This window comes from Bombus vancouverensis, chromosome 8 (assembly GCF_051014615.1).
Source record: "Bombus vancouverensis nearcticus chromosome 8, iyBomVanc1_principal, whole genome shotgun sequence".
Lineage (NCBI taxonomy): Eukaryota > Metazoa > Arthropoda > Insecta > Hymenoptera > Apidae > Bombus > Bombus vancouverensis.
The window spans coordinates 16,723,920-16,748,712 of record NC_134918.1 but is presented as its reverse complement, the minus strand read 5'-3'; the positions used below and the strand labels follow the sequence as shown (position 1 = coordinate 16,748,712).

Sequence of the window (24,793 nt, the reverse complement as noted above, 5' to 3'; positions counted from 1 at the left end):
GAGATGCAGCGTGCACGATAAAGTACGCAAAGTGAAGTTAAAAGCAGGAGAATTCTTGGAAATACACAAATGACGTTGCAGAATATGCCATGCAATCCTTTCTATCAGGGTCTCGTTACGTTCGCGAAATCGTTTGATTCGCGCCTTGACGCACTACGACGATACGGAATTTCGTCTATCTCACGTCGCGTTCTGTGACATCATCAGGGGATAATTTTGAAAAATCGAGACCGATGGTCCATGTTGCTCGTGTTCCGCTGGAAAACAGTCCCGTGGTAACTAGTCTCGTGTGTGTTAGTTTATTAACACGCATCGATCGATGATTTATTCTCGTTCAAAATATCTAAGAAAAGCACAGTGAACTGGGGAAACCGAGATAGCATTGTTGAACATAATGTTCTATCAAGAAGTCGATTCAAAAGAATAATATAATAAAAGGTAATATAATAGATTATAAATAGTATATCTGTTGTATCTTTCTATTTTTAAGAAACGTAATCGGTATTTTTAACGATGTAAAGTGTTTGATAACAATAGTAATACAAATAGTGTGCTAGCAGGTTTTACTAATAGTAATAGTAGTATTGTACTGATAGTAACAAATAGATAATAAAAACAATCAAATTGAAAAAGGTACAAACAGATTACAGAGTTCTATTCAGGTTCCATTTCTGTGACTATAAAAATTTATGATAATTAGAATTTGTATGAATATCCATAATTCTCGAATGGAACATTTTACAATCTATAATTACCCGTTGCTTTCTAAACGCTTACAAGTGTACGAGAAAAACCAACAGCTGTTCGGTTGGCTTTTGTCGCCATTATTTCGCTGCTCGAAATAACGATGCACCAAAGTCATGAACGAATGATGCATTGAACAGGAGCGATGCACGCGTGTTAATTAACTTCAGCTTCGCGACTCTTCGGGATAAATTTACGTGTAGCGCATTAATAAACCTTTAATTTTCGAATAATTTTATCGATCGCATGTTTGAGCTATCGGTTGAAGTATTAAAATTGTTGTGGCCCGTAAAGTCATTTGTAGTCGCGTTTAACGCTAGAAATACCCGATCCTTCTCTTTCTCATATTTCTCTTGAATATATCTGTACCTGTTTTACATAAATTAAGAACGTTCACTGACGAATAAATCGTTATCGCTTTATTCTGAATTGAATATTTAAGCGTGGTAAAAATTGCAGAATATGACAAAAAGTAGTTACACGCGTTGTTTCTTTAAATATGCTCTAGGATTTACCATTAGTTGTGTCATATTTTTGGCACGAAGGATCTAAAGGAAACAATTCATTTGTTCCTTAAGAAAATAAGAAAGTGGCGAACAATGGATTTGATTAATTCAACTTCTAAGAGGCTTTTGAAGCTGTTTGAGGTGACTAAAAAACAGAAAAACAATCTTTTTTCTTTAAATTAATAACTTAGAAAATTTAGAAAATTAATTAGGAAATTGTTAGGGAAAATATCTTTTCGATTTTTAAATCGTCAAACGAACCGACCGATTCGTTTAATGTCTACTAATATGCGATCCTTTCTGAAAATCGCAAGATAGTTTTACGCTAAGCCTGGTAATTGTACACTCATAAATATCGCGGTGATTTATCTCCGACGTGTGATATATTTTATCGGTGATTTTAAGTTTGCAATTAACGGATAATTAAGTTGCCGAGGGGAAATTGATAGGCGCGTTAACGCGGACACGCTTTCGTGTAATTTCGCCTGAAAAACACGACGCGGATAAACGAGCCACGTATTTTTTAATGCCTCTAGTTGGCTGTGATTTGATCAAGTCACTTTTGATCGATAAGGATCATGATGTATCCGAGGAACAGATGGATGTTTACCATAGGCAAAATTTTTCATCCTATCGCAATCAATTCTACCTTCTTGCAAATTTTACGCAATAATTTCCACACTTTCTGACTTTTCTCTCTTCTTACTTACAACTTGTTACGACATTAAAAACAAGTAGAATAAACGATTATTTGTGCATTTTGGATAATGGAACAGTTATTCTTCGATTAGACTTTTAAAATTATTAATTATCGTAACTGTTCTTCACTCATCCATTACTTTGATAAATTTTTTTATTCCATTTTAAAATTGATATACTTTTGAACTCTAGAACATAAAGATATGCGATGACAAATAATAAAAAAGAATTTGGAATAACATTACGTAATTTTCATTACGAAAGGTAAAGGTTTCAATCGTCTTTTCATATTTTATTCTACTTGTAAAAATTATCTCGATCTATTATTTATCTTATTTCAATGAACAGGCAAAGGACTAGTCTTACCATTTGTAGCGTATAAACATTACGTTTATTAGGAAATTAATAAACACGCTTAAAACCTTATAAAACGAAATCAGTTAACAAAGCTATTAGGTAGGTTACGTTTTATTTCGTGTTGGAACAACTTTTACTTGTAGTACGTATATATATATATATATATATATATCGAAGACATCTTTCCAGTGAAATAACGATTCAGTTATTAATTAGCAGTGTTATTCGAGTCTTGGGCTGGTGTAATTTATGTAAATTTTTATTATTACATGGTACTAACATACACGAAGTTAACGATGTACTAATACGATCGTTAAAAATTAACGAGAAACGCAGATTTTGGAATACAGTTCCCACCAATTAATTACTCGCGTTATGTGCTTGCAACGGGCATATAAGATGTACACTTATAAATGCTGCGCTTAAAAGGGTTAATAAAACGAAAATTATTTCGTCATATTTAATTTCATTAGCGTCACCGCGCAATGTTTACAGCTTCTCCTTTGGAGAACGGTCTCCGTCGGCTTTTGTAGCTCGACAAACTGCAAAGAAAGAAAGAAAGGAAGAAAGTAATAAAAGGGGGAAAGAAAAAAGCCATTACTTTCTACGGTAAAGTATAATTTTTCACGTTAAACAGCACGGACAGGAATAAGATATTACGTATTATCTCGATTATCCGACTCATTTGATAATTTAATCTATCGTTTAATTGCTCGATTATTGTAATTAATTTCAACGAATTCGTTGATCAAAGATGGTATTCTGGCTGTCGAAGAAAATATTTCCCTGTGTATTCTGTTTGGATTTCGAGAAGATCGTTGGATGTCGAGTAATAATAAATGTTAATTATTATAAACGAATACTTGGAGTAAAATCATATAAATTTACATACAAAATTTTATTCGTTCCGATATTATGAAATTTCGCTTAAGAAAATTGGTCGATCGATCGATTGATTTTCTCACGAAATTCTACTAATAGTGTTATTTCAATCCTGGGTAAGATTGATCTTTTACCTTCTTTCCCTTCTTTTTTATTTCTTTCGTTGATTGATATATCCACGATCGTAGGTAACGCAGAAAATCGTGGGGCAGATACTTACGGAGATTTACGCGTGCGTTATGACGCCAGTTTAGTATCGCGTAAACGTGGGTAATCGCGACGAGTCGATGCGAAACGATCGCTGCGGAACATCGAAACGAAGCGTCGAATTTAGGAGAATTATTTCGTTAATTGATACCGCACGGTTTGAATTCCGTTCCCTGAAATCGTAGTTTGTTGGTAACTATTTCGAGGCCGGGATTGATCATACTACGCACCATTCAGTGTACAATGGCTACAGAACGTATCGATACACCGTTGTATTTATCACAGCATTTACATATTAGCTAATTACGTCTAAGCTTATTAAACTTCGTATCATTTAATGGAACTTTCATACGATTATTATTATGGCGTTCTTTTTTTCTATTTATTAAACTTCCAAAATATTCCTCGTAATGAATTATATGACTTTACGTTAGTGTTTACATAAAGTTCTTACGTTGCAACTTTATTATGTCTCACTTTGGTGCGTGACATTTTAAGCGCCAATTGTAAAAAGCTTAAATTTGGAAATTACATTCGTCTTAAGAAAACGATATACTTAAGAACATGCGTCAATATCTGGCTTATAAACTATCCGATACTCGTGGATACAGCGTGTGTTTTCTTAGATTCTTTATTAGATCAACTCTAGAGGAATTAAACGAAGAACGTAGCTAGACTATCATTTGATATTATGAAATATAGAAGCCGATACAAAAACACTTCATTGTAAAGTAGGAGTATGTGCCAATACTTTTTATAGTAGCTGTAAGTATATATTATATTACTGGCGTGTGTGTTTGTTAAAGGTGCAGGTAGATATGTACGTTGGTAAACTTTTATTAGTCCTTCTTTTTTATTACCATCATATATTTGATCTCGTGCTGAATCGTTGAATTTGTTTAATTTGTTGTACGTGCGATTGGATTATAGATATTTCAATATCGATTGACGTTGATGTTTCTAAACGTCGTTAAAATGGCAACCAGATTGCTATCAAATCGTTCTCTCAGCTGTGGAGCAGAATTTTGCAAAAGGTTAGATGAATCGATATCGATTTGTGTAGGACGAGTAATTGAATAATTTCCAATAATGGAAATTTTAATAGTAAAAGGTATTGAAATTTCTATAACGACTCGAACAACATTTTTCGTCTATTATGACATTTTATCGTTCGCCCATAAAGTCACTTTATTGTCTATAAAGTAACTTTATTATCTGTCGTATAATAATTTATCAATTAATAATACTAGTAAATAGATAGGTTACGAATTGAAGCTTATGGATTTCTTATAATAATCTTCTTATAATTTTTTAATTTTAAGGTAAATAAAGGAATCAAATAACTTGTAATTTGTCAAATTTCATTTGCTTCATCATCGAATTTGTTCCTGTTATATGCATCACAAGCAAATTCATTGCTACTGGTAATTTATAATTTACGACTTGTGACTTGTAAAATTTCACTGTATCACAGTATCAGTTCAATTATGCGAGGAAGTTTTGCAATAGAGATTTCTCTATTTTCTTCTTGTATAACTGTCACGTGCATTTTTGTTATATTCCTTAACTTTTTCGCAAAGTAGTTTCTTAAGAGAGACCAGTCGTGTAATGTGTATGTATAGTACCGTAAACGTTTTATCTCAAAATGTAGTATACATAACATAGGAATTTATTACACATCAACAGCTAAAATTACAAACTTTATAGTATCTGTAATAAAGAATCCAAAAAAATGTTGACAAGAAAACAAATATTTTTTATCTCGTTTGTTCTATATTTCTCTTCATTTTATTGCACTGTGAAAGAGTTAAACACAGAAGACTATTTCACCTCGATATCGAAACATAAATATTCTTATCCATTTATTAAAAGATTATTTGCTAACGCATTTCGTGTGCAAAATACACTCTTCTTTTTATATATGTCTTATACTAAAACGAATCTGTGAACAGCAATAAGTAGTATATTTATATACGAGTTTCGTTAATAAAAAAAAAGTATATTAGAAGGTATATTGCTCTGTTCTTATATAATTATATTTAGAAATAAAGACATTAATTGAATATGAAATTGTACGATTGTTAACAAATTCGAAGATCGAACGGAATTGGATGAAGCGTATTCTTTTTTCTTTTTAATACCGAGATACAATATTTTTCATACAGTAAAAATTTTTAAAATTCTTTTATTTCGGTCTCGTCGTTTATCAAGGTCAAATGTCAATTTCTCAATTTTTATCAGCATCAGTGCTTATGTAACAATGTAAATCAATCGAACATTGTTTTACTTCTTTACGTACTCGACAATAAAAAAAAACCACCAAAGTTTTGTCGAAAAATTATCGATCTTTTGACTTTTATGATTTTGTGGAAATAGGTGGTGCTTTAGTCATCCGTTCGTGATCATTTGAAAGGGTAAATCCTCTATTTTCACCTCGCCAAGTTGATTCGTCTGATCGGGGTGAGAAATGAGAAAATGAAAATGCTTGTCGTTCGATTTCACGTTTCTAAGAAGTTAAAAAACTTTTTTTGCGACACGAGTCATTATGGATACGAAGATTGGAACCTTTATAGAAAAGGAAAATGGAAAGAAAAACAGATAAAATTCCTGCTATGTTGATCTAAATGGATTTTTTAGATTTATCGTAGCTTTTGCGTTTTTTTCAATTCTTTTTTAATTATACGAATTTTTTAAATCATCTAAATGAATGAACGGTGATCTGTAACGCGATAGTAATGATGTTAACAAATTATAAAATTATACAAATTCGACAAATCTATTCACGATATTATGTCATATATAGAAGAAAAAAGATAGATAAATAGATAAATTTGTGAAAAAAAAAATAATAGACCGGGACAAAGTTTTCCTTTTTCTTTTATATACGACATAATATCGTGAATAGATTTTTCAAATATATGAGGAAAACACTAAGAGCTAATATGTACCTAGCATAAACTTCTCATATTTACCAAAGAATAAATTACGAAGAATCTGAAATATCTACGTTATCCTTCTCAGAGGGAATACATAAATCTTTTGAGCGATGGAAAAACTTCCGCGAGTAACAGCAGAGAAAAAGAAAGGAAATAATATTTAAAACGATTCGATAGCCATTGCTGATAAGGAGCACGTTAATGTTTTTCTCGGGCAGAAAAATTTACAGTAGCTGCGGCCGCAAGAAATGTTACGAAAAACAGATAGCGCATTAACATGGTAACGTTTGGTACGGTGCATCGCACCATATGAAAAATAGAATTATCTTTCACGATATTTTAACCGGACTGTGTTTGCGTGCGTTGCGTGAACAAGCGTGAATTTCAACATGCCGCGTCGTGAAAATCGGGCGAAAAATATCGCTTCGGCCCGTGTTCTAACCGGTGCTGGTGGTGGGAGCGTTGTGGATGTGTGAATCGTTGAATTACATTCGAATAAAAAGTTAAATGGAAACGGTTATAAAAATAACAATAAACTGTAAATGTTTCGATGTCGAGCGAAACACTTTCGCGATCGCGCGGTATGAAAAGGGGCAATTAAGCCAAGTTTAACTTTCAGTGACGTATAAAAAGCGTGCCGAGCAATTTTACACCATACACTGTTTGGTCTTTCACGCGGATGCGAATTTTTTATCGTTCTATTTCCCCCCCGGAATTCTGCAACTTTTTAAAAAACCGTCCTTTGCGAGCATATATATGTAAATCCGCGCCAACGGAACGAGGTGTGACTCGTTTTGTATTAAGAATTTATTTGTACGCCACCGTTACGGCGTGTTAAGTTGATAACTTAACAGTTTAACTTGCTTCACCGTTATTGCGTTAATACTTCTTTTTAGTCGGCCAACAATTTCGCCTGTTCTCGTATATGCGCGTCGGTGCACTACTATGTGTCTTCATTACGTTATTAAATACTTCTTTTAACGAACAAAGGTAATCTTATTATTGACGTTCAAAATCACGTTAAATATATAATATGTAGCAACATAAAGGATTAGTGTGTTTCTTTTCGAAATGCTTAAGTACAGCTATTTAAAATAGCGAAATTATTTCAACAGATCAATGATATTATCGTTATCAGACGCGTATAACTTTTGAAAATTGAATTAATAGGATCGATGAAATCATAAATAGCGTGAGAAATTTCTCTTTTTTCAAAATCGTTTCTCAGTGACGTGTCTTTTTATCGGATTCTACATTTCGTTTCTATGGTATATCGTATTTTGATAATCATACGCAAATACCATTACGTAACACGAAATTCGATATACTTGGACATAATTGATTAATATGTGAATGCAGTCATGAATACAGCGGTGTACAAATACCTTTTGTAGCCATTGTATAGAATATCTGATAAACCCGCTATGATAGTTTTGTACGTCCACGTTGAAACAGCTCTATCGTCATCGACCTTTCAGTATCGAATTTGTTGGAGAAGTTTCTCCAAAAGATTAGAAAATATGCCTGTATTCTGTATCGATAGCAACGATAGCATTTTGTATCGTGTGGTTAATCGTGACTTTCAAACTTTTCTTCGAAGCGAACTACTTACGTACTATCGTGTCGTATACTTTGGTGTGTGAAGTGGATAGACGCAATCTAAGCAGCGATCTATATAACGTAAAATGTTTATAATAGATAGAAATAGATGCCAAATCGAGACATAATGTTAAAATATAGTTGGCGTGTCGCATCTTATCTCTTATTGCTTGTAATTGAGTACTTATGTATATCATTGGCTGCGTGAGCCAAATCTCAAACTGACAACGTGCCTCTTTACATTCCCTTCATTTCGTGCGTAACAAACCACGCTATTTGAACATTTGCAATTAAAATACCAACATCGTACGTTTTATAATATCACTGCTTCGTTATTCGACAAACGCTCTTTTTACCGTGTTTCAACAAATCGATTGTTTAATAAAAAAAAAAAATTGGTTTAATTGATAGTAAGGATTTTACTTACAGTAATGTTCGTATCGAATTGTCAAAATTTATCGTTTAATATTACGAGTTTGAATATTTCGATCTTTGGCAATTGTACAAACATTTTTGGTTTATAAAAAAGCGTCGATCTGTAATTAATATTGGAAAAATTTCAAAATACACTTTACGCATGTTGAAGATTATTTATAGTAGATAATGTGTTTTTGTTATTTGAGATTTTCATCGTATCCTATATATCGATATCGTAGCAATAATTTTAGGTATTACACCGTTGAAAATAGAATATCGAAATGTTAGTTCGGTTCGTTAATTATAAATATCGTCGGTACTTCATTTCGACGATACACTTTGATGATTAAAGACGATGATACCGCGTTTATATAGGTTTTCATTATCTATGTAGATTATCTACCAACATTAATATTAATCAATATTATCTATTGCGTTATCTTTCTCCTTATTTATATATATTAATGAAATACAAATGGTCGTGGAAAAATCTTGATATTACTTGAATGGAACTATTATATGCTTAATCTATAGTTACTGGAAACTAATTTAATTTCATTACTGTTTTATTCATGAAATTAATTTCTATCTTTCTCGGCAGTTGAGTTATTTTTTTCGTTAGTAATTCGTAGTTACGTTACACGTTTTTGAAATATTTATCTTCGTAATGATCGAATTTAAAGAAATTATGAAATCACCATCGTATTTTATAATTTAGATAAAAAATTATAAATTATAAATTTATTAATATGGATTATAAATGATAAATTACCTACAAAGAATTCCTAGTTGTTTGATACAAATTAGACAAATTTATATTCCATTTATATCCAGCGAATAGAATCGCCGAAAATTGTTTATTTAGATTATGAAACTTTGCGTATTTTGATTAATTTTGTTCGTATCTTTATTAACATAGAAGACATCGACTATATTACGATTAAATATTCGACGAGTAAAGGTGAAATTCTTATTTGTGAAATAAAAAATCCTCAAACTGCGTACTACAATAAAATATGTGCTTACTGGAATCTTAAGGAACTCGTAAAAAAGTTTAGACCTCCTTAAACTCTTGTACTTTCTTTTTATAGCAATCTAAAAGTTATACTTTTCTCTTAGCTGTTCGCTTTTGTAACCCATTGTTACACTTTCCAATTTTATACTTCAACACCTTTCACTTCATTTCATTTCACTTTGCAATTTAGTAAATCTACGAAATTACCAACATGAAATACATATTTCACATCAAATCGACGAATCGATGAATCTTTTGTTTTGGTTTCACAACTCGTGGAATTTTAATTATTTCCCTGTAAACATCGGTGATAATTACATTTAATTAATTCCTTTTCGAAGCAATAACGTTCACCTAATGACGCAAAAGAAGTGAAAAATATGCAATTGGAACAGATTTGTCATAACGTTGCAGAATAAAAACAGAATAATGTAAAAATGATATAATTGTCATAAATGATTCGCAAGTAGTTTCTTATCCTCCATTATACGTTATAAAGTGCTATATTGTTACGTTAGTACTTAAATATCGCACGGTACTTTTATTATTTGCTCATAACTATCGGTGCAATTGGAATTATTAATAAATTATACAAAATTCCACTGTGTTAGTTTTCATTAACTTTGAATCATCATTTACATGTTTTATCTCGAAAGTATAATGGAGTTAATCGATTTATAAGAAGCGTATTCCGAAAATTTGCCGCGGCTGTTAATTTTCAAAGAACAGCATTGCGTGTTATTATTTTTAAATTAATTATTGACAAATAAATTGAAAATCTACCGTACTTTATAATTTCTCTGTTATTGACTAACATGAACATTTCATTGTCGAGCGATCGTCTAATTAATTTAAGTAGTATATGTTTAACTTTGCTAAATTTACGTAGGGCATTGAATATTAGAGATGCTTCGATTGTCCAAATAATTCAATCATGGATTATCCAACGACAATTACGAGAAATTTATCCCTTAATTATCAATTATCTAAATGTGTAAACCAAAGTTCCAACTTATCGTAGATGAAACAATACAAAACAAACAAATGCATAATATACAATTAATGAAACAATTCGCCAATTACAGGAAGTAACTATTTTTACGTCTGCGCATCACCTATCTCCAGTGTGCCTTTTTATTTTTCTTCAAAAACGAATTATCATATTTAAATTCGTAACGAGACCAGAATATGAAGTTGCAGGACAAGAAGTTATTGCACACATACGCGTGGTTAGAAATTAGCATACAACCCAAACAATAGTCTGGAACACGCAATTAGCGCTAAAAGTAGTCTCGCTACGTATCGTGGCTTATTAATATTGCGAATAATTGACTGCTCAAATACTTCGGTGATCTTCACGAAGTACATGCCTCCACTAAACATCCAGCAACTTTCACTACCCATTTTCAGATCAGCTTTAAATTTTATCCATACACGTAAATATAGTTGAGCTTCGTTACGACGCCAACGAGATTTTAAGATATTTTGTACGATATGTACGTAACAATTTTCTAGGTCTGTTCGAATACTCTCGCGAGCCACTGAAACATTACGCGTCTTAACCCGAATTTACACTGTGTCGCTTTGGAGGAGAACGGCGAATGAACGCTGCTTTCATTCTTGTCTCATTCGTATCGTAGACGAGATGTCGTAGGAAGCGGTGTCGATTGTGCGACGCTTGAGACGAGATATCTTGCGCATCTTTTTACCAAATTACCGAATTTGCGCTGTTTCACTTTGGAGGAGCACGGCGGATGAATGCCACTTTCGTTCTTCGTACGCGGATAAATCAAAGATGAAAGCAGCATTCACCGTGCTTCTCCAAAGTGAAACAACGCAAATTCGGCTTTGGCAGAAAGATACGCGGGATATCTGGTCCCAAGCATCGCACAATCGACACCGCTTCCTGAAATAAGCCGCGAATGGTTAAATTCCTCCGCGAACTTTGCGAATAGCCCAATACACGTACGAAGCTTGCGTGAAATTTGCTAAAGCTGAACGACCATAAACCGGCAGAGGGATTAGGGTACCCGCGGCGAGGCGAAGCGCCATCGAGCGCAGCTGACGAGCCGATCGCGTGGCCGGTCTCGCGAAAAGTCTCTCTTCCTCGCGCGCGCGTGCGCGCTTCGTGAAAGCAGATTCGCGAGCAGGAAGAGCGGCTCGCAGCCGTTTATCGTGCGCGCATAATCTAATTGCGTAGCTAGCCGGCGAACTGTTTAACATTAAACCGATTGCACGGTTTAGTCACAGTCCCGGCGTCGGGACACGCGTGCGTGAGCGCCGTTCTAAACGGATTGACCCAAAGAAAACCTCTGAAATGACATAAATAACGGAGACATGCACACGGTGCCGGGCTTATGTAACGCGATGTACGTACAAAAGCCGCGGGAAAAGTCCGACGAAGAAACGCCTTTGATCGAAACCACCGTAGCCACTGGCCGTTCTCCAGGAAAATGAAATTCCGCCTAACGCTAACGAGAATTATGGGCATTGGTTTCGAAAATTTCCTTGTCTTGTCTTCTCTTGAAGCGCTCGTCTTCTTTCGTCCGCGAAATTCGACCATTTCCAAGCAAAGCTGGTTATATACTCGTGCACGATTCAGTTAATCGATATTATTAGCGGAATTTTGCAAATTACCAATACCAGTAGATTTCCTTTCGTCGGAAAGATTTTACGTTTTTCTCGGTCTTCTTGTGAACGAAATGCTTCTTGAAAATCGAAACGTGGGATAAATCGTCGATGAATGTCGCACGCTTTTCAAGTATTATATTCTTCGGCGAGGAGAAGGTCTTGTTAAAAGAATGACACACTCGTTTCTTTTTCAATCGATACGTCGCATGTTGAACTACAAGCGATATTTGTCGCAAACGGTTGTAGGTTGGCAAAAGTACGTAATAATAATTCTTTACGCATTTGGTCCAAACAAACGCGTAAACTGACAGATAGTATAAACGTAAAAAGCGTGGAGAAATGTGTGCTTCTTTTTTTAATAAGACTCGTAAGAGTTGCACGTTAGAAAGTGCAAAGGGAAGATTGCGAAATAGAGCGAGGGGCGTGAAGCAAAGGTCAGCTAGAAGCATCGTAGCACGCTTAATTTGCGAGAAACCTGCAAGTTCCTGATATTCTTCTCCTGATTAAAGGCTACAGCTTTTTATATATCCAGCTTACTTCTCGGCTCGCGTGTCTTTGTTTCGTTGCAGGTGTCTTTTGAGCGAATTTGTGGAAAATGAAGTTTACGTTGCTGAGTACGTTCCTGATACAATAATTTAGGACGTGTTGATGAAAATGAGAAGGAGAAAACGAGGGACGAAGAAATACATGGGAACATACAAATTAACAGAAACTGCAATATGAAAAATGAATTAAGAGTTTAAGAAATAAAAGAATTGAAACCTGTGTACGAACAATGTCAAGGACGTTAAAATATATCAAGTAGAGTTCACGTTTCACGAAGCATTAATTTTTGCAAGAAATATACGACGATATTATATGGTTTTACAACCGTGTTCTTTGGTAGCTCCTTGCTGCGAAGACAGCGCAACATGGTGATGATATGGTTGCCATCGACAGGGTGCTGTGTTTCTATAAAATCACCAATTCTGACAACACGTATCCCGTCGATATACTAATTTCTATCTAATTTTTATGAAGTACAATAGATTTTGGTGATATTTGTTAAATTAAAGCCAATTAAATTTGTCTATAAAAATATTCTAATGTTCATCTAATATGCACGACTGGGTCTCAGCAGATATTCCATGTGTCTTAAAAATTAGAGTAAAGTAAATAACGATCTGTTCTCGAATTTATCGCACTAACTATAGAATACTCATGATAGATCTAACGTTACGTTATGTAAAAAAATATTACAAATGTTAAATTCTATAAAAAACAAAATGCAACAAAGTGAAGCACTGTACTATTTTTAAAACGTATTATACATCGTATCACTGTATCGTGCAATTTTCATTTTAAAGTATAGAAAAATTCGGTACACGCGGAAAATTATTTTCGTTAAGAAGAGTTATTTTCTTGATCGTACCAACATAACAAGTCATACAAAATGCTATCGTTAGAAACTTTGTAATCGCATATTTAATTCCTCGCTAAAGTTAGCGAAGAAACATAAATTATAGCATTCTTGACATTCGTGTAGTCATATAAGTTTAGTCTAAACACTATTCGCATACACACCGAACGTTGTATAAGTATAAATATTACGGAGCTTAGGGATCGTTACGAACCAGTCGTAATTTAGAGTTTGCAAGTTCTTATAAATGCTTGCGATTGCTTCAACCATTATTAAGTATGTTTAGCAGAGGTACCTTCTCATAACAAACTTTACGAACGTGTAAATACATACGCAACACTCCTATACATCCAGAGTTCGGGTTATTAAATGAAAACCGAACTGGTAATAATAGTTAATAAAGTTTGGTTTATTATTCTTTGTAACGTTTGATCGCAGGATATTCGGTTATCGATTGTATTAATTAAATTCGTAATTTCGAGAAATTTAATTATTTAAAAAATGCAAGAGTAACGCGGTAAACAGGCAATCGGTAACTTTCAATTAAAAGCTAATAATTTTAACATTTAGTTTCAAATTTAAAGACACGCGGGCGTTTGCATTTTGCCAAAATATCTTCATTACCAAGTATTACTTTCAGCCATCGAAAACTTGCTAATTACCACTAAATTACATAAAACTCGCCCTAAATTTATCGTATTCATCATAATTAATTCCGAACAACATATTAGCAAACTAGGGGAGCAAAAATAATTAACCAACCACCGCTATCCACTCTGTCCCTAAACGGAATTCGAAAACGCTCTTTCCCACAACTTCGATTTATCATCAACCCCAAAATTCGAACTATAAATTTAATCGAGTAATAGCAATGAATTTTTTATAATTACCCAACCTTCTGGCAAAAGACAACTTACTATCTATCAATAAAAGATAACTTTTTTTTACTTGAATGTACCAACGTTAAAGATATATATATACACACACACACACATACATATATATATATGTGTTGCTTTAAAATGAATCCTAAGACGAGAAGTAAAAAGGTTCGTACCATACCGATAACTTTACGTTTATCAATTTTTATATTTTTCATCGTAGTTCGAATGGACTTCGATTTGTTATCTCGTACTAATTCGAAATTCTAACGAGCTCATCCCTTCTCTTCGATTCGATTATCGAGCTTGCTTTAAAATCGATAAATATCTCGATATTTTTGAGTTTATGGACATTAATTAAATTAACGTAAATAAAGTTAAAAAAGCAAGTACATATCAAACTATGTAAAGACCATCTATTTTTTTATTAAATAAAAACTGTCCGAAAAAGATTCACTCGGAAGTAGGTTATTAATGATTCAGCGTAACGTTTCACTGTTTACCATGTCGCTGACACAAGCTGGAGCATCTCGATGAAATAATCACACGGTATTCAACGATGACGTTGTTGCTGTACATTCATCGTAACTTTGAAGGTTTCCGGTGCTAGCGAATGTTATAGTCTGAAAATGATCAATGTAATTACAGCATGTTGCTATATTTAGATGGACGATAACCGTGATAGTCGTAGTACGCTTAATACCTGCACGGTGGCAGAGATAGAGTCGCAAAAGCCGATGTTTAACTTTAATGAAATCATTTTTCTTGCTCGTACACCCCTTGAGTATCAGTCGATGCCGGTGCTCAAATTAGCGGCGTCATCGTTTCTTTTCTCCTTCCATGGCACTCAACACGCGTGTATAGTAAGCATTCCTGGCGGATTTCACGCGGGTAAAGTTTGCGAAGTAGCCGCCGGGCAAATTTAGCCGCAAGCTCTAATTAAAACGCGCCGAAGTTTCCGGAGCACGCGAAGAATATTCAACGCGGTTTTTCACGCGGCTCATGGACGAACGCATAGCCAGCGAGTTTGCAAATGTTGTTGGAGTGCGTGAAATCTGTTCCCTGTTGAACATTTTAGATTTTATTTACAATTTTATTAGAAATTATTCACGCACCTATAGTTGCCCGTAAAAGCATTCCAACTCTTTTGGCTGTTCTTTACACGATATACGAAACATTTTGAAATTTTACCAGCACCGTAACGAGACCCGATTCTCGTGACTCTGTCGAGACAGTTTGAAACAAGTCTGGAAATTACGAACAGGTGTCGAGAGTAGCTTGCTGCGAAACATCAAAAAAATATGATTTATTTTCAACGTTCTTTCCAATCGATGTATTCCATTATCGAATTCTACGTTTTAATATCGCAACTACGAAAGCTAATTCCAGGAATTCGCTTAATATTTCTTTCGTGAAATATCAGGTACTCGATCCTTCTCAATTTTCCCAACTTTCTTACTTGGATGCGCCACTATTGCTCGATCTCTGAAAGAGAACAACCGATTAATTTCCACAAGCTTATTTACAGAGCAGTCGTTATAAATCTGGCAGTAAATGAAAAAAAAGTATTCCTCGCGTCGTTTCCCTCGTCGATTTTTAAATTTACGAAGGCGATCGGTACGGTCTTCTCCTCGACCCACTTGATCTTTAATCGATTAATCATGCGCTAAGATTTCGCTGCGGTGAACCAAGTTCAGATAAACGAAATTCTGTTGCGATTCCAAAATCACAGTGATGATGAACGTCTTGCCGCTGTTTTCCATAATCTAGCGATACAAGGCAGCTTGGTAAATCGGTTTAATTAAAAGTTTCATTGCCCAAATAACAAGGCTGTTGTCGAGTAACGCGCAAGCGTTAGGCATTTCTCGGCGTATTATTCAAACGTCGAACGACCGGTAATCCCACGGTAATTTTGTCACGCGTTAAAATATTATTTTCTTTTTTTTTTTCTTTTGTTATTACGATACACCGTTCCGTGTATTATCACGTAGAGGTTGTGCCGCGTTATCAGAGGTTCCAGAGGAATCACGCGAGCATCGCTCGGTGCTAGCACACGCCATCGCGCGCGCATATCCATCCGCCGATATATCACGCGAACACGCGCGTCCACGCGGGCTTCGTGGCGCGGATAATTACATACGTGTAAGTGCACATGGCTGCGACACGTGCGTGTACCGTGTTCACGCGTTCTAAGTCTCGTTCAGATTAGTTATGTTGCCTAAATTCAAGGTAGGCTTAAAATAATTTAACTGTCGGATGTACGGTTTGATTTTGAAACCTTTCCAGTTTATTTCGTTAAACGAAGAAGACGCGTTATCTCGTCAGTCAGATTTCCAATCACTCGGGCATAATTGTAATTTTCTTATCTATATCTCTGTTATTTTCTGTTGAAAATAAGCTGTATTGTATTTGTATTTGGAAGAATAGAAGGTTCACTCTCTGTTAATTGATTATAGAAATTGATGGTAAACGATAATCTGATTAACACACGAGTCATGCGAATAGTTAAAGAAATTCCAAGACATATCTGAAGCTCAGTTTGTTTAAACTTATCGAGGGGTAAATAGATCATATAATTAGAGTTTACTGATTCTCCTGACTATGTGATTGTAATTTTTCATCGTTATAGTACAAGTTCACGTTCCGATAGGCGGATTCGATTAACACCAGTTCCGTTGATCGGACAGCAGCTAATATTTCGTTCCGATGAATGGAATATCACGGTAAATAGCAGATTCACGTTGGTAAAGCGGTTCCGTATCACCTAAATACAAATAACGTGTACGATGGCTCGCCAAAGTATTTGAACATGTTATACGTGTTATAGGTAACATTTTGAAATTTCATTAGCACCGTAACATGAATTATCATGATCGTATAGACGAAGTTTGAAAGAAATCTGAAAATCGCAAAAGTATATTTGAACAGTCAACTATCCATTATATAAATAATTCTCCGTATTCATCGGAGTCACCTTTGACAGTCATTCATTCGCGAGTTTCTTTTAAATTTCACCAGATGTTTCGTGCAGCGCGGATAATGTATTCCATAAAATAAAAGATTTTACATTTCATAAGTGTTATAAAAAGTTTCTACAAGTGTCTGAATGCTTTCATGAATCATACATATACTCATACATACGCATACGCGTATAACTTAACGAACTCAACGAAACTTTGGACATGCCAGCGAATAAATAGCAAACTGACTGCCTCACGATCGTCCAAGAAATAACGAAAGATAAGAGCGCGCGGTATCGTCAGCCGATATCGGTCGTGCATCTTTCGCGGATGCGTGTTCCGTGGCCAGAATTAAACGATGACCGCGCGTAGTTAAGAAACGCGCGCCGCGTTCGAATAAATCCCGCGACGCCTCTCCGACCAACGAACGAACGACTGCGCGTACTTCGCGCTTCCGCGGACGCTGATTTATGCCGCAGGAAATTGCGATAGCGACGGTGCCGCGACTACACGCGCTTTTCCACCATGCGGACAGGGAATTCCAATTTAGACGTCCACGGTACTTTTTCGCGAGGAAATCGTGATTTACCGGCGGAGGAACGATCGGCCGTGTTGCGTAACGGTGCCTGATCGTTTTGGCACGATCACAGGTGTTTTATCAGCGACTATGCGAATGGCTAACGAACGTTAGGATCGCTTTGAAGTTCGGCAATTGGGAATAAAATTTACATTTTTCACGCAGATCCTCTATGTTTCCACGGACGAAGAAGATGAATAAATTGGATATCGCGAGGGTCATTGGTGACCGATAGTTGGGTTGCTAATGGCGCTATGTTGGCTATCGATGACTAACGATGTAAGAATTTAGTCGATAAATTAACTTCAATTTTTTAAACGTATTTGTGACTCCAGTTAATCTTTTGCACTGAAGAAACGGTCGTAATGTATGTTTAACATTATACAGCGGTGGACGAAACAACGTTTGTAAAGGAGAAAGTATACAACGATATCGTTCATTTTTTTTAAATATACGATACGCACATACGGAATAAACGATTGTCATCGATGCGATGGAAGAAATATTTTGGCACAAAAGTTACCTTTTTTAGAAATATTTTGGATGTATCGTTTTTCATCTTTTTTGTTTACAAAGCCAGAGGTCGAAGCTTGGATATTACTTCGTAGCTGCGAAATCGCGCATCTGCTCTGTGCCCTCCGTAATAACATCGTGTCGTAAACCCGCAGCGTACACATCGGCAATCAGTGGATGGAATTTTGGGTTAGTTTGGCAGGTGGATGTGCGAGGAGGAGTGTTGGACGAGTCGTAGGAAGGGGTAAAACAGCAACTGTCATTTGCGTTCGAGTATTTTTTATAATGCAACAAACACGTTCAACATTCAGATTTCTCAAATAGAAATTTTCTGACGTTTTTTCTTATAACAATTTGTAAGGATTTTTCACGCAACGTTTTCATAATTTGCAAACACGTTTGCGTAGTTCGTATAATCGAGTTTGGAACAAAGTCGTTTTTGTACCTCGCCAAGAGATTGGTGCCTCGAGAAGGGTGTTTTATAGTCGACCATCGCGCGAAACTCACCAATGCTCGAGCTTGATTTTCACAAGCACGAGCGCCAACGTACCAACTTCTTTGCGTTCCTGGTACGAAACTTGCAAAGTACCGTTTGCATCTTCGTTAAACGATATCCAAGATGTTGTAATTTAACGTTTACTTTGAACTATTTTAATTAATCAAGTATTAGAACTTAATTGACTATGTGGAACGTAAAAACTAACTCTACGTGATTGCGTAAAATTATCGATACTGTTCAACTAGTTTGGTATCGTTGAATCGTAGGTGACTCGCGATCATTCGGGTTGACTTATTTGTTCGAACGATACCTCGTTTTAATAGCGTTTATCGCGTACAACGTAGAATATATAGGAAATAAAATAGCTTCAACTTAAATCACCTGACTCAAACAATAGCATTCGCGTAACTCAGAAGTATCAATATTGGATTTAACGCGATAATACTACGCAAAAACAGAACATGTGGATGTTGATCGACTAACTAATTAACCCGGACTGTACAATTTATCCCAAGCTTCGCCGATCGCCCAGTTCCCTTTCCTTTTAACCGAGCGATCGAAACCTCTCTCTGATGAACGCGCAGTTCCCAATGCGAATGAAAACACACGGGTGTCGCGCGAGCAACTAACCCCGGAAACTTCAACAACGAAGCAGTGAACAAGCGCGGCCGACAATGAGCACGCGAGCGACGCGTAAAATGAGGGAAAGAAAAAAAAATATGAAAGAAACACGCATAGAAAATATGAAAAGAGAGAAAGAGTAGAAACGAGGGATGAAAAAGAACAGCGAAAAAAAAAACGAAAGAGGGAAAGAAACGTTCAAGATGAACGCAACAAGAGCCGAAGAGTTAACACACGGACCGGTACAAATGTTTCTTCTGCAGCAGGGTTGCGGGGTGCAGTTCAGACATGGGAAGTGAGCATTACTGCCTGAGGTGGAACAATCATCAGAGCAACTTGCTGGGTGTGTTCAGTCAACTGCTGGAGTCGGAGTCGCTGGTGGACGTGACACTGGCGTGCACGGAGGGACCTTCGATACGTGCCCACAAGGTAGTCCTCTCCGCGTGCTCCAGCTATTTCCAGGCCCTATTCCTCGACCACCCGAACCGCCACCCCATAGTCATCCTAAAGGACGTACGTTTCGCCGAGCTACGTACCCTCGTCGACTTCATGTACAAGGGCGAAGTAAACGTCGAGTACTGCCAGCTATCGGCCCTCCTAAAGACAGCGGAGAGCCTTAAGGTGAAGGGTCTAGCGGATATGACGAACATCAACGCGGCGGTAGCGTCGAGGGACGAGCAACAACAGCAGCAGCAGCAACAACAGCAACAACAGCAGCAGCAACCGCAACAACAACAGCAGCAACAACAACAACACACGAGCACATCCGAGGGTATACAACGCGAGACATCGCGAGAACATCACCGTGAACGTGAAAGTATAAAGGAAGCGAGCAATAAGGAGAGAGACAGGGAAGGAAATACATCCGGTGGCACGGGTTTGCCATCGGCAGGAGTGAAAGAATGCGAGCAACCCCAACAAAACGTAGCCCAACCACCCACCAGCGAGTCGACCGAGGCGGTAGACATGACGGATTGTCCGGCATCGCCCACCGGACCCGGTAGCCCTTGTCCAGGACCTTTGGCCCTTGATCGACCTAGGAGGGATTCCGAAGATGCCGCAAGTTTAGAAGAAACGAGGGGTTCCCTTAGTCCGATCTCGGTGCACAGTGGACCGTCGGATATGAGTCTAAGTAACAATACAGGAAGCACGCCTGGCGTGCTACCGTTGAACTTACCACAGAGCCGGCTTCCGTCCCCGCACAGTACAGAGCCTCTCGCGGGTCCGTCGGGGTTACCCCCGGTCCAACAAGTTCCACTTGTGAGTACAATTTTTATTCTCTTTATATCTGTATAGCATATTTATGGATTGAAAGATTCGAGCAGAATGTTTAACGTATTTGCCACGAAAGAGACCAACTGATGGAATATTTACGTTACTATGGACGACTATTATGATCGAGACGCAGCGAATGTGTTAAAAAGAGAAATATAAAACGTTAATGGTTTATGAAATATACGAAGACCACAGAGATATTTAATTCGTGCAGATTCTGAAAGTAGTAGATCGCCGAGGAATATTTAATAGTTTATCAAACAACGAGTTATTATATCCTTGTTACCTGCAAATCATTCTTCGTTTAAAATGAAAAATTTTGTGGATAGATTTGAAATTATGAAGTATATGCAGAAGTCTTTTCTTTTGACTGTAATACTTGTAATTTTGTATGTCTGATACATTTTTGTATTTTATCGTTGTACGTGTATTCTATTCCATCACTGAAAATGTGTATCATTGCGCAAGAAACAACGCGTGCGAAGTTGTATTTGAAAATATTCGTTGGCAACAAATTTTACAAATAAACGAGATCGGAGCAATCGATTTTGTTAACAAATTTTTAACGCGAAAGCTGCATAACGCTAAGTAGAAGCATTAGACGTTTAATTTCCAGACATTCTACAACGTGTATAGTAGAACCTTCAGTTTCCGAACAAAGCATGGTCGGTCGGATAAAAGAATTTTTATATAACGAGATGTTTATCTTTCCTTATAGAGATTATTCTATACATCGAAAGGTATAGTATCGGTGTCGCTAGAATGTGTAATAAGATCTATTAATTATCTATGTTTTATTAATTACTTGTAGGACTTTTGTTCTTTCTGTTGCTGAATCGTGGTAACCTTTTGACGCGTTAAATTGTATCTGAAACTGTGTAAAACTTCTTTTTCTAGTATCATATACCTTATATAGTATATATAAGTGCTACGGAATGAGAATGCTTTCAACGTAATACATTTTTGCGACTTTTGCGTCACTCTGACCATTTCCCACCTTTTGAAGTATCTTGCGTTTCGTTTCAAAAGTTAGTATCATACGTTGCCTCTTTGATGCTATTACACACTGTGTATTAACACGTCCACCGTCTACATCACGCACATTTACGATATGTATATGATACCGACTTGAACGCTGGATCCAAATTAAACATCATCGAATTTAGAAGTGGAATTCAGAATTAAAAATTCGACGTTATTTCATACGACAGACACTCGTGAAATTTTAAACCATAAATTTTGTATTTTTGAATGTTATTGATTAGCATGCGAAGCAATAAGCAATGAAAATCCAGTAGATAGCGATACGTGTAAAACATTCTGAAGTCAAACAAATTAACTTCTCTTTTCATAAATTTCGCAATTTTCAATTACCTCCGAGATGCTTAGTATCCAGTATCTCAAGAATCAATGATCTACTTCCATGAAATTATTTCTCGTAAGAAGTAGATGGATAAAAATAATATTTTGCATTTTTTAATTCATACGTTTGATCGATATAGTTTTTGAACGACGTATACGTATACTGCAGGTTCTACTGTACATCGGTCATTACATTTTTAACTTACATGTTATTTCTATCCTGCGTTAAGTAATGTAGCCAAGAGGTACATACAAACACTTTTAACCGCTTGCTTTCCAATCGAACAACTTTGTCCCGTTTACATAATATTGTCTATCTGTCTGGAATAATTAATCAAGTTAATCGTATTCGGGCTTCTTCTAGAACGTAGTACAATACATAAATGCTAATGATTTGGGGCGCGGTTGGCCCAGGCAAGCCAGTTCATACTTTTCCCAATAGCATCGACAGCTATCCAATTATTACTTTGACGTGAACCCGATGTTCGTTTGCAGTCGTTAAAAAAAGAGATGGACTGGGAAAGGTCGACCGAAGAGCGCAGTGCGAGCAGCGAAATATCCACGGATTACAGACTCCCACCAGATCCGGTGAGTTTCCCTCTTTCTCCGTACTATATATTCCAATTTATTGACTACTTTTTATTCTCGTACTTTCTCTTTACTCTGCATTTATATATCGATTACGGTTATCGCCGGTTGTGTATCGCCGGTCGCGCTCGACTCATCTGCAATCGCATACACACGACGGCATTACCATTGGATTGTGGATGAGCTGATGCGAATCTTTCAAAAAAAAAAAATAAAAAGAAAGAAAAATATATTAAGATATTAGTAATAAAGTATAAAAGAAAAAATAGAGAAATAGAAACGTCTACAATTTGTTGGATCTCGATGAATCTTGTGTCGTACGAAGATTACGACGAATCGTTCGTTTACGTGCTACTCGTTAACGACACCACTGGTGTTGACAAGAGTCCGTAAGATCGTTCGGGCAATGACGAATTTGTCGTTCGATTAGCTCGAACAACGTTTCAACATGATCCATTTTATCTATCTATCTATTTATATCTATTTTTTGTTTGCCTATCTATCCATCGCCGATAGATAGACAGACATACATTATATTTCGAGTTCACTTGCATGTGGGTCTATTGCATGCGTGCCCAAGTGCTTTGCTGTTTGCTGCTCTCCCCGCTAATTTTGAAAGTGATCGTGTCATTAACAGAGTCGCTAGTCGTCCTGACCGAGAGTAGAGTGTGATCGGAGATGTTCGATAACGAAAAAAAAAAAAAAAAAAAAGAAAAAAGAATACGATACAAAGAAAAAACCGTTCATCCCCCCCTTTGAAGTACGATGGGACTTTTGTATTTGTGTTAGTGATTTCCAAGGATGCATCACGTGACAGTGTTAACGGTTCATTGACCAGAGCGCAAAGTTCGATCCTGATCGAGCTCGAATTCGATCGACGTTCACGAGAAGAACAGTTCAGAAGTACACACGTACATCCTTCGTTGACTTGAGATTCGAGGTTTACGTTACGATACACCCGACTTTACGCATATACGATATCTCGTGTTCCCTTTTTTGAGAATCTTGCATAGACGTGATAGGACGTTTAAAGTAAGAAAGAAAAAAAGAAAAAAGAAAAAAGAAAAGAACAGACTCACTAAAGAGACAAGCGTAATGACAAATTGGACCTAGCCGCTTGCCGATCGTTCTAGCTTAAGTGCCCCGTAAGAAAGATCTTCGTCGAGACGCGCTGCGCAGAAGGAGATCAATCGTGCATGCTCGTCTATCTTTGACGAACGTATTATCTTCTTTTCCAAACTAATTCACTTCTCCATGCTCCGTGCATACGTCCTGTCTTCTGTCTGTCTTTCTCTTTCATTCCTCTGTTTCTCTCGCTCCTCTCGTTCTTTTCTAACTAATCCATTTACGCGATTGTCCAACCTCTCTCTTTTCGCTATTTTCGTGCGTCTGTCGATTCCTTAGCGCGCTGTTTTTCCATCGATCTTCTTGTATCTCTACGTCTTCTTGCTCTAACTTTTCCTGCCTCTTCTCTGTTCTCGTGAAAACGGAAAAAGAAAGTCGAGTAATAACCCATATGATCCTTTGGAAACCGTGAAACCTGCCCCCATCCCGATGGTCCTTGGAATCGTGAATCCTGCCTTCCAATTGGATTTCCACGGTTCGACGGGCTGAAACGAATCACGTTGATAAAATCGTGATCCGTGACGGTACCTTCGGACGTTTCTTTCTTCCTCTGGAAATCGAAGGAAAACCGGCGCGTAACACGTACTACGTTCTTCCTGTTCGTCCCATCCTGCCAGCCTGTCTTGCTAGCTCACTGTCAAGAAGTTGACCTTCGTTTTTGGCCATGGTTGTTTTTTACTACATTTTTATATATATATATATATGTATATACATATATATACACGACATATATATTACGCAATACATATATATCGTTACATACATGTACTGATATTATGTGCAAGTTACATATATATATTCTCACGTTCGATATACATATATATGTATACATATATATATCTATCGTTTATACATATACAAATTATATTGACATTCATTATATTACCATTTGTTACTTTGTAATATTTGTATTTCGATTTGTCGTTTTTTTGGATTGAGTGCAATGCCTTTTGCTGCGGCGAGCCCTTTTTACGCCGCAGTGGCCATCTTGGCCCCGGTT

General features: G+C 36.5%; 1 protein-coding gene across 3 annotated transcripts in view; it reads left to right on the top strand.

The window, feature by feature from the left end:
• Window positions 1–24,793, top strand: part of mamo (zinc finger protein 628-like) — a 120,538-nt gene that overhangs the window by 16,286 nt on the left and 79,459 nt on the right. For 2 of the 3 annotated variants that reach the window (XM_033339643.2, XM_033339646.2), the window contains exons 2-3: window positions 19,707–20,703; window positions 22,576–22,668. In XM_033339643.2, coding sequence (XP_033195534.1) covers window positions 19,732–20,703; window positions 22,576–22,668 — 1,065 coding nt within the window. In that variant the 5' untranslated portion in view covers window positions 19,707–19,731. Of the gene's footprint in view, window positions 1–17,298; window positions 20,704–22,575; window positions 22,669–24,793 lie in introns of those variants that run through there. The other variant, XM_076621085.1, reaches the window with a different exon arrangement.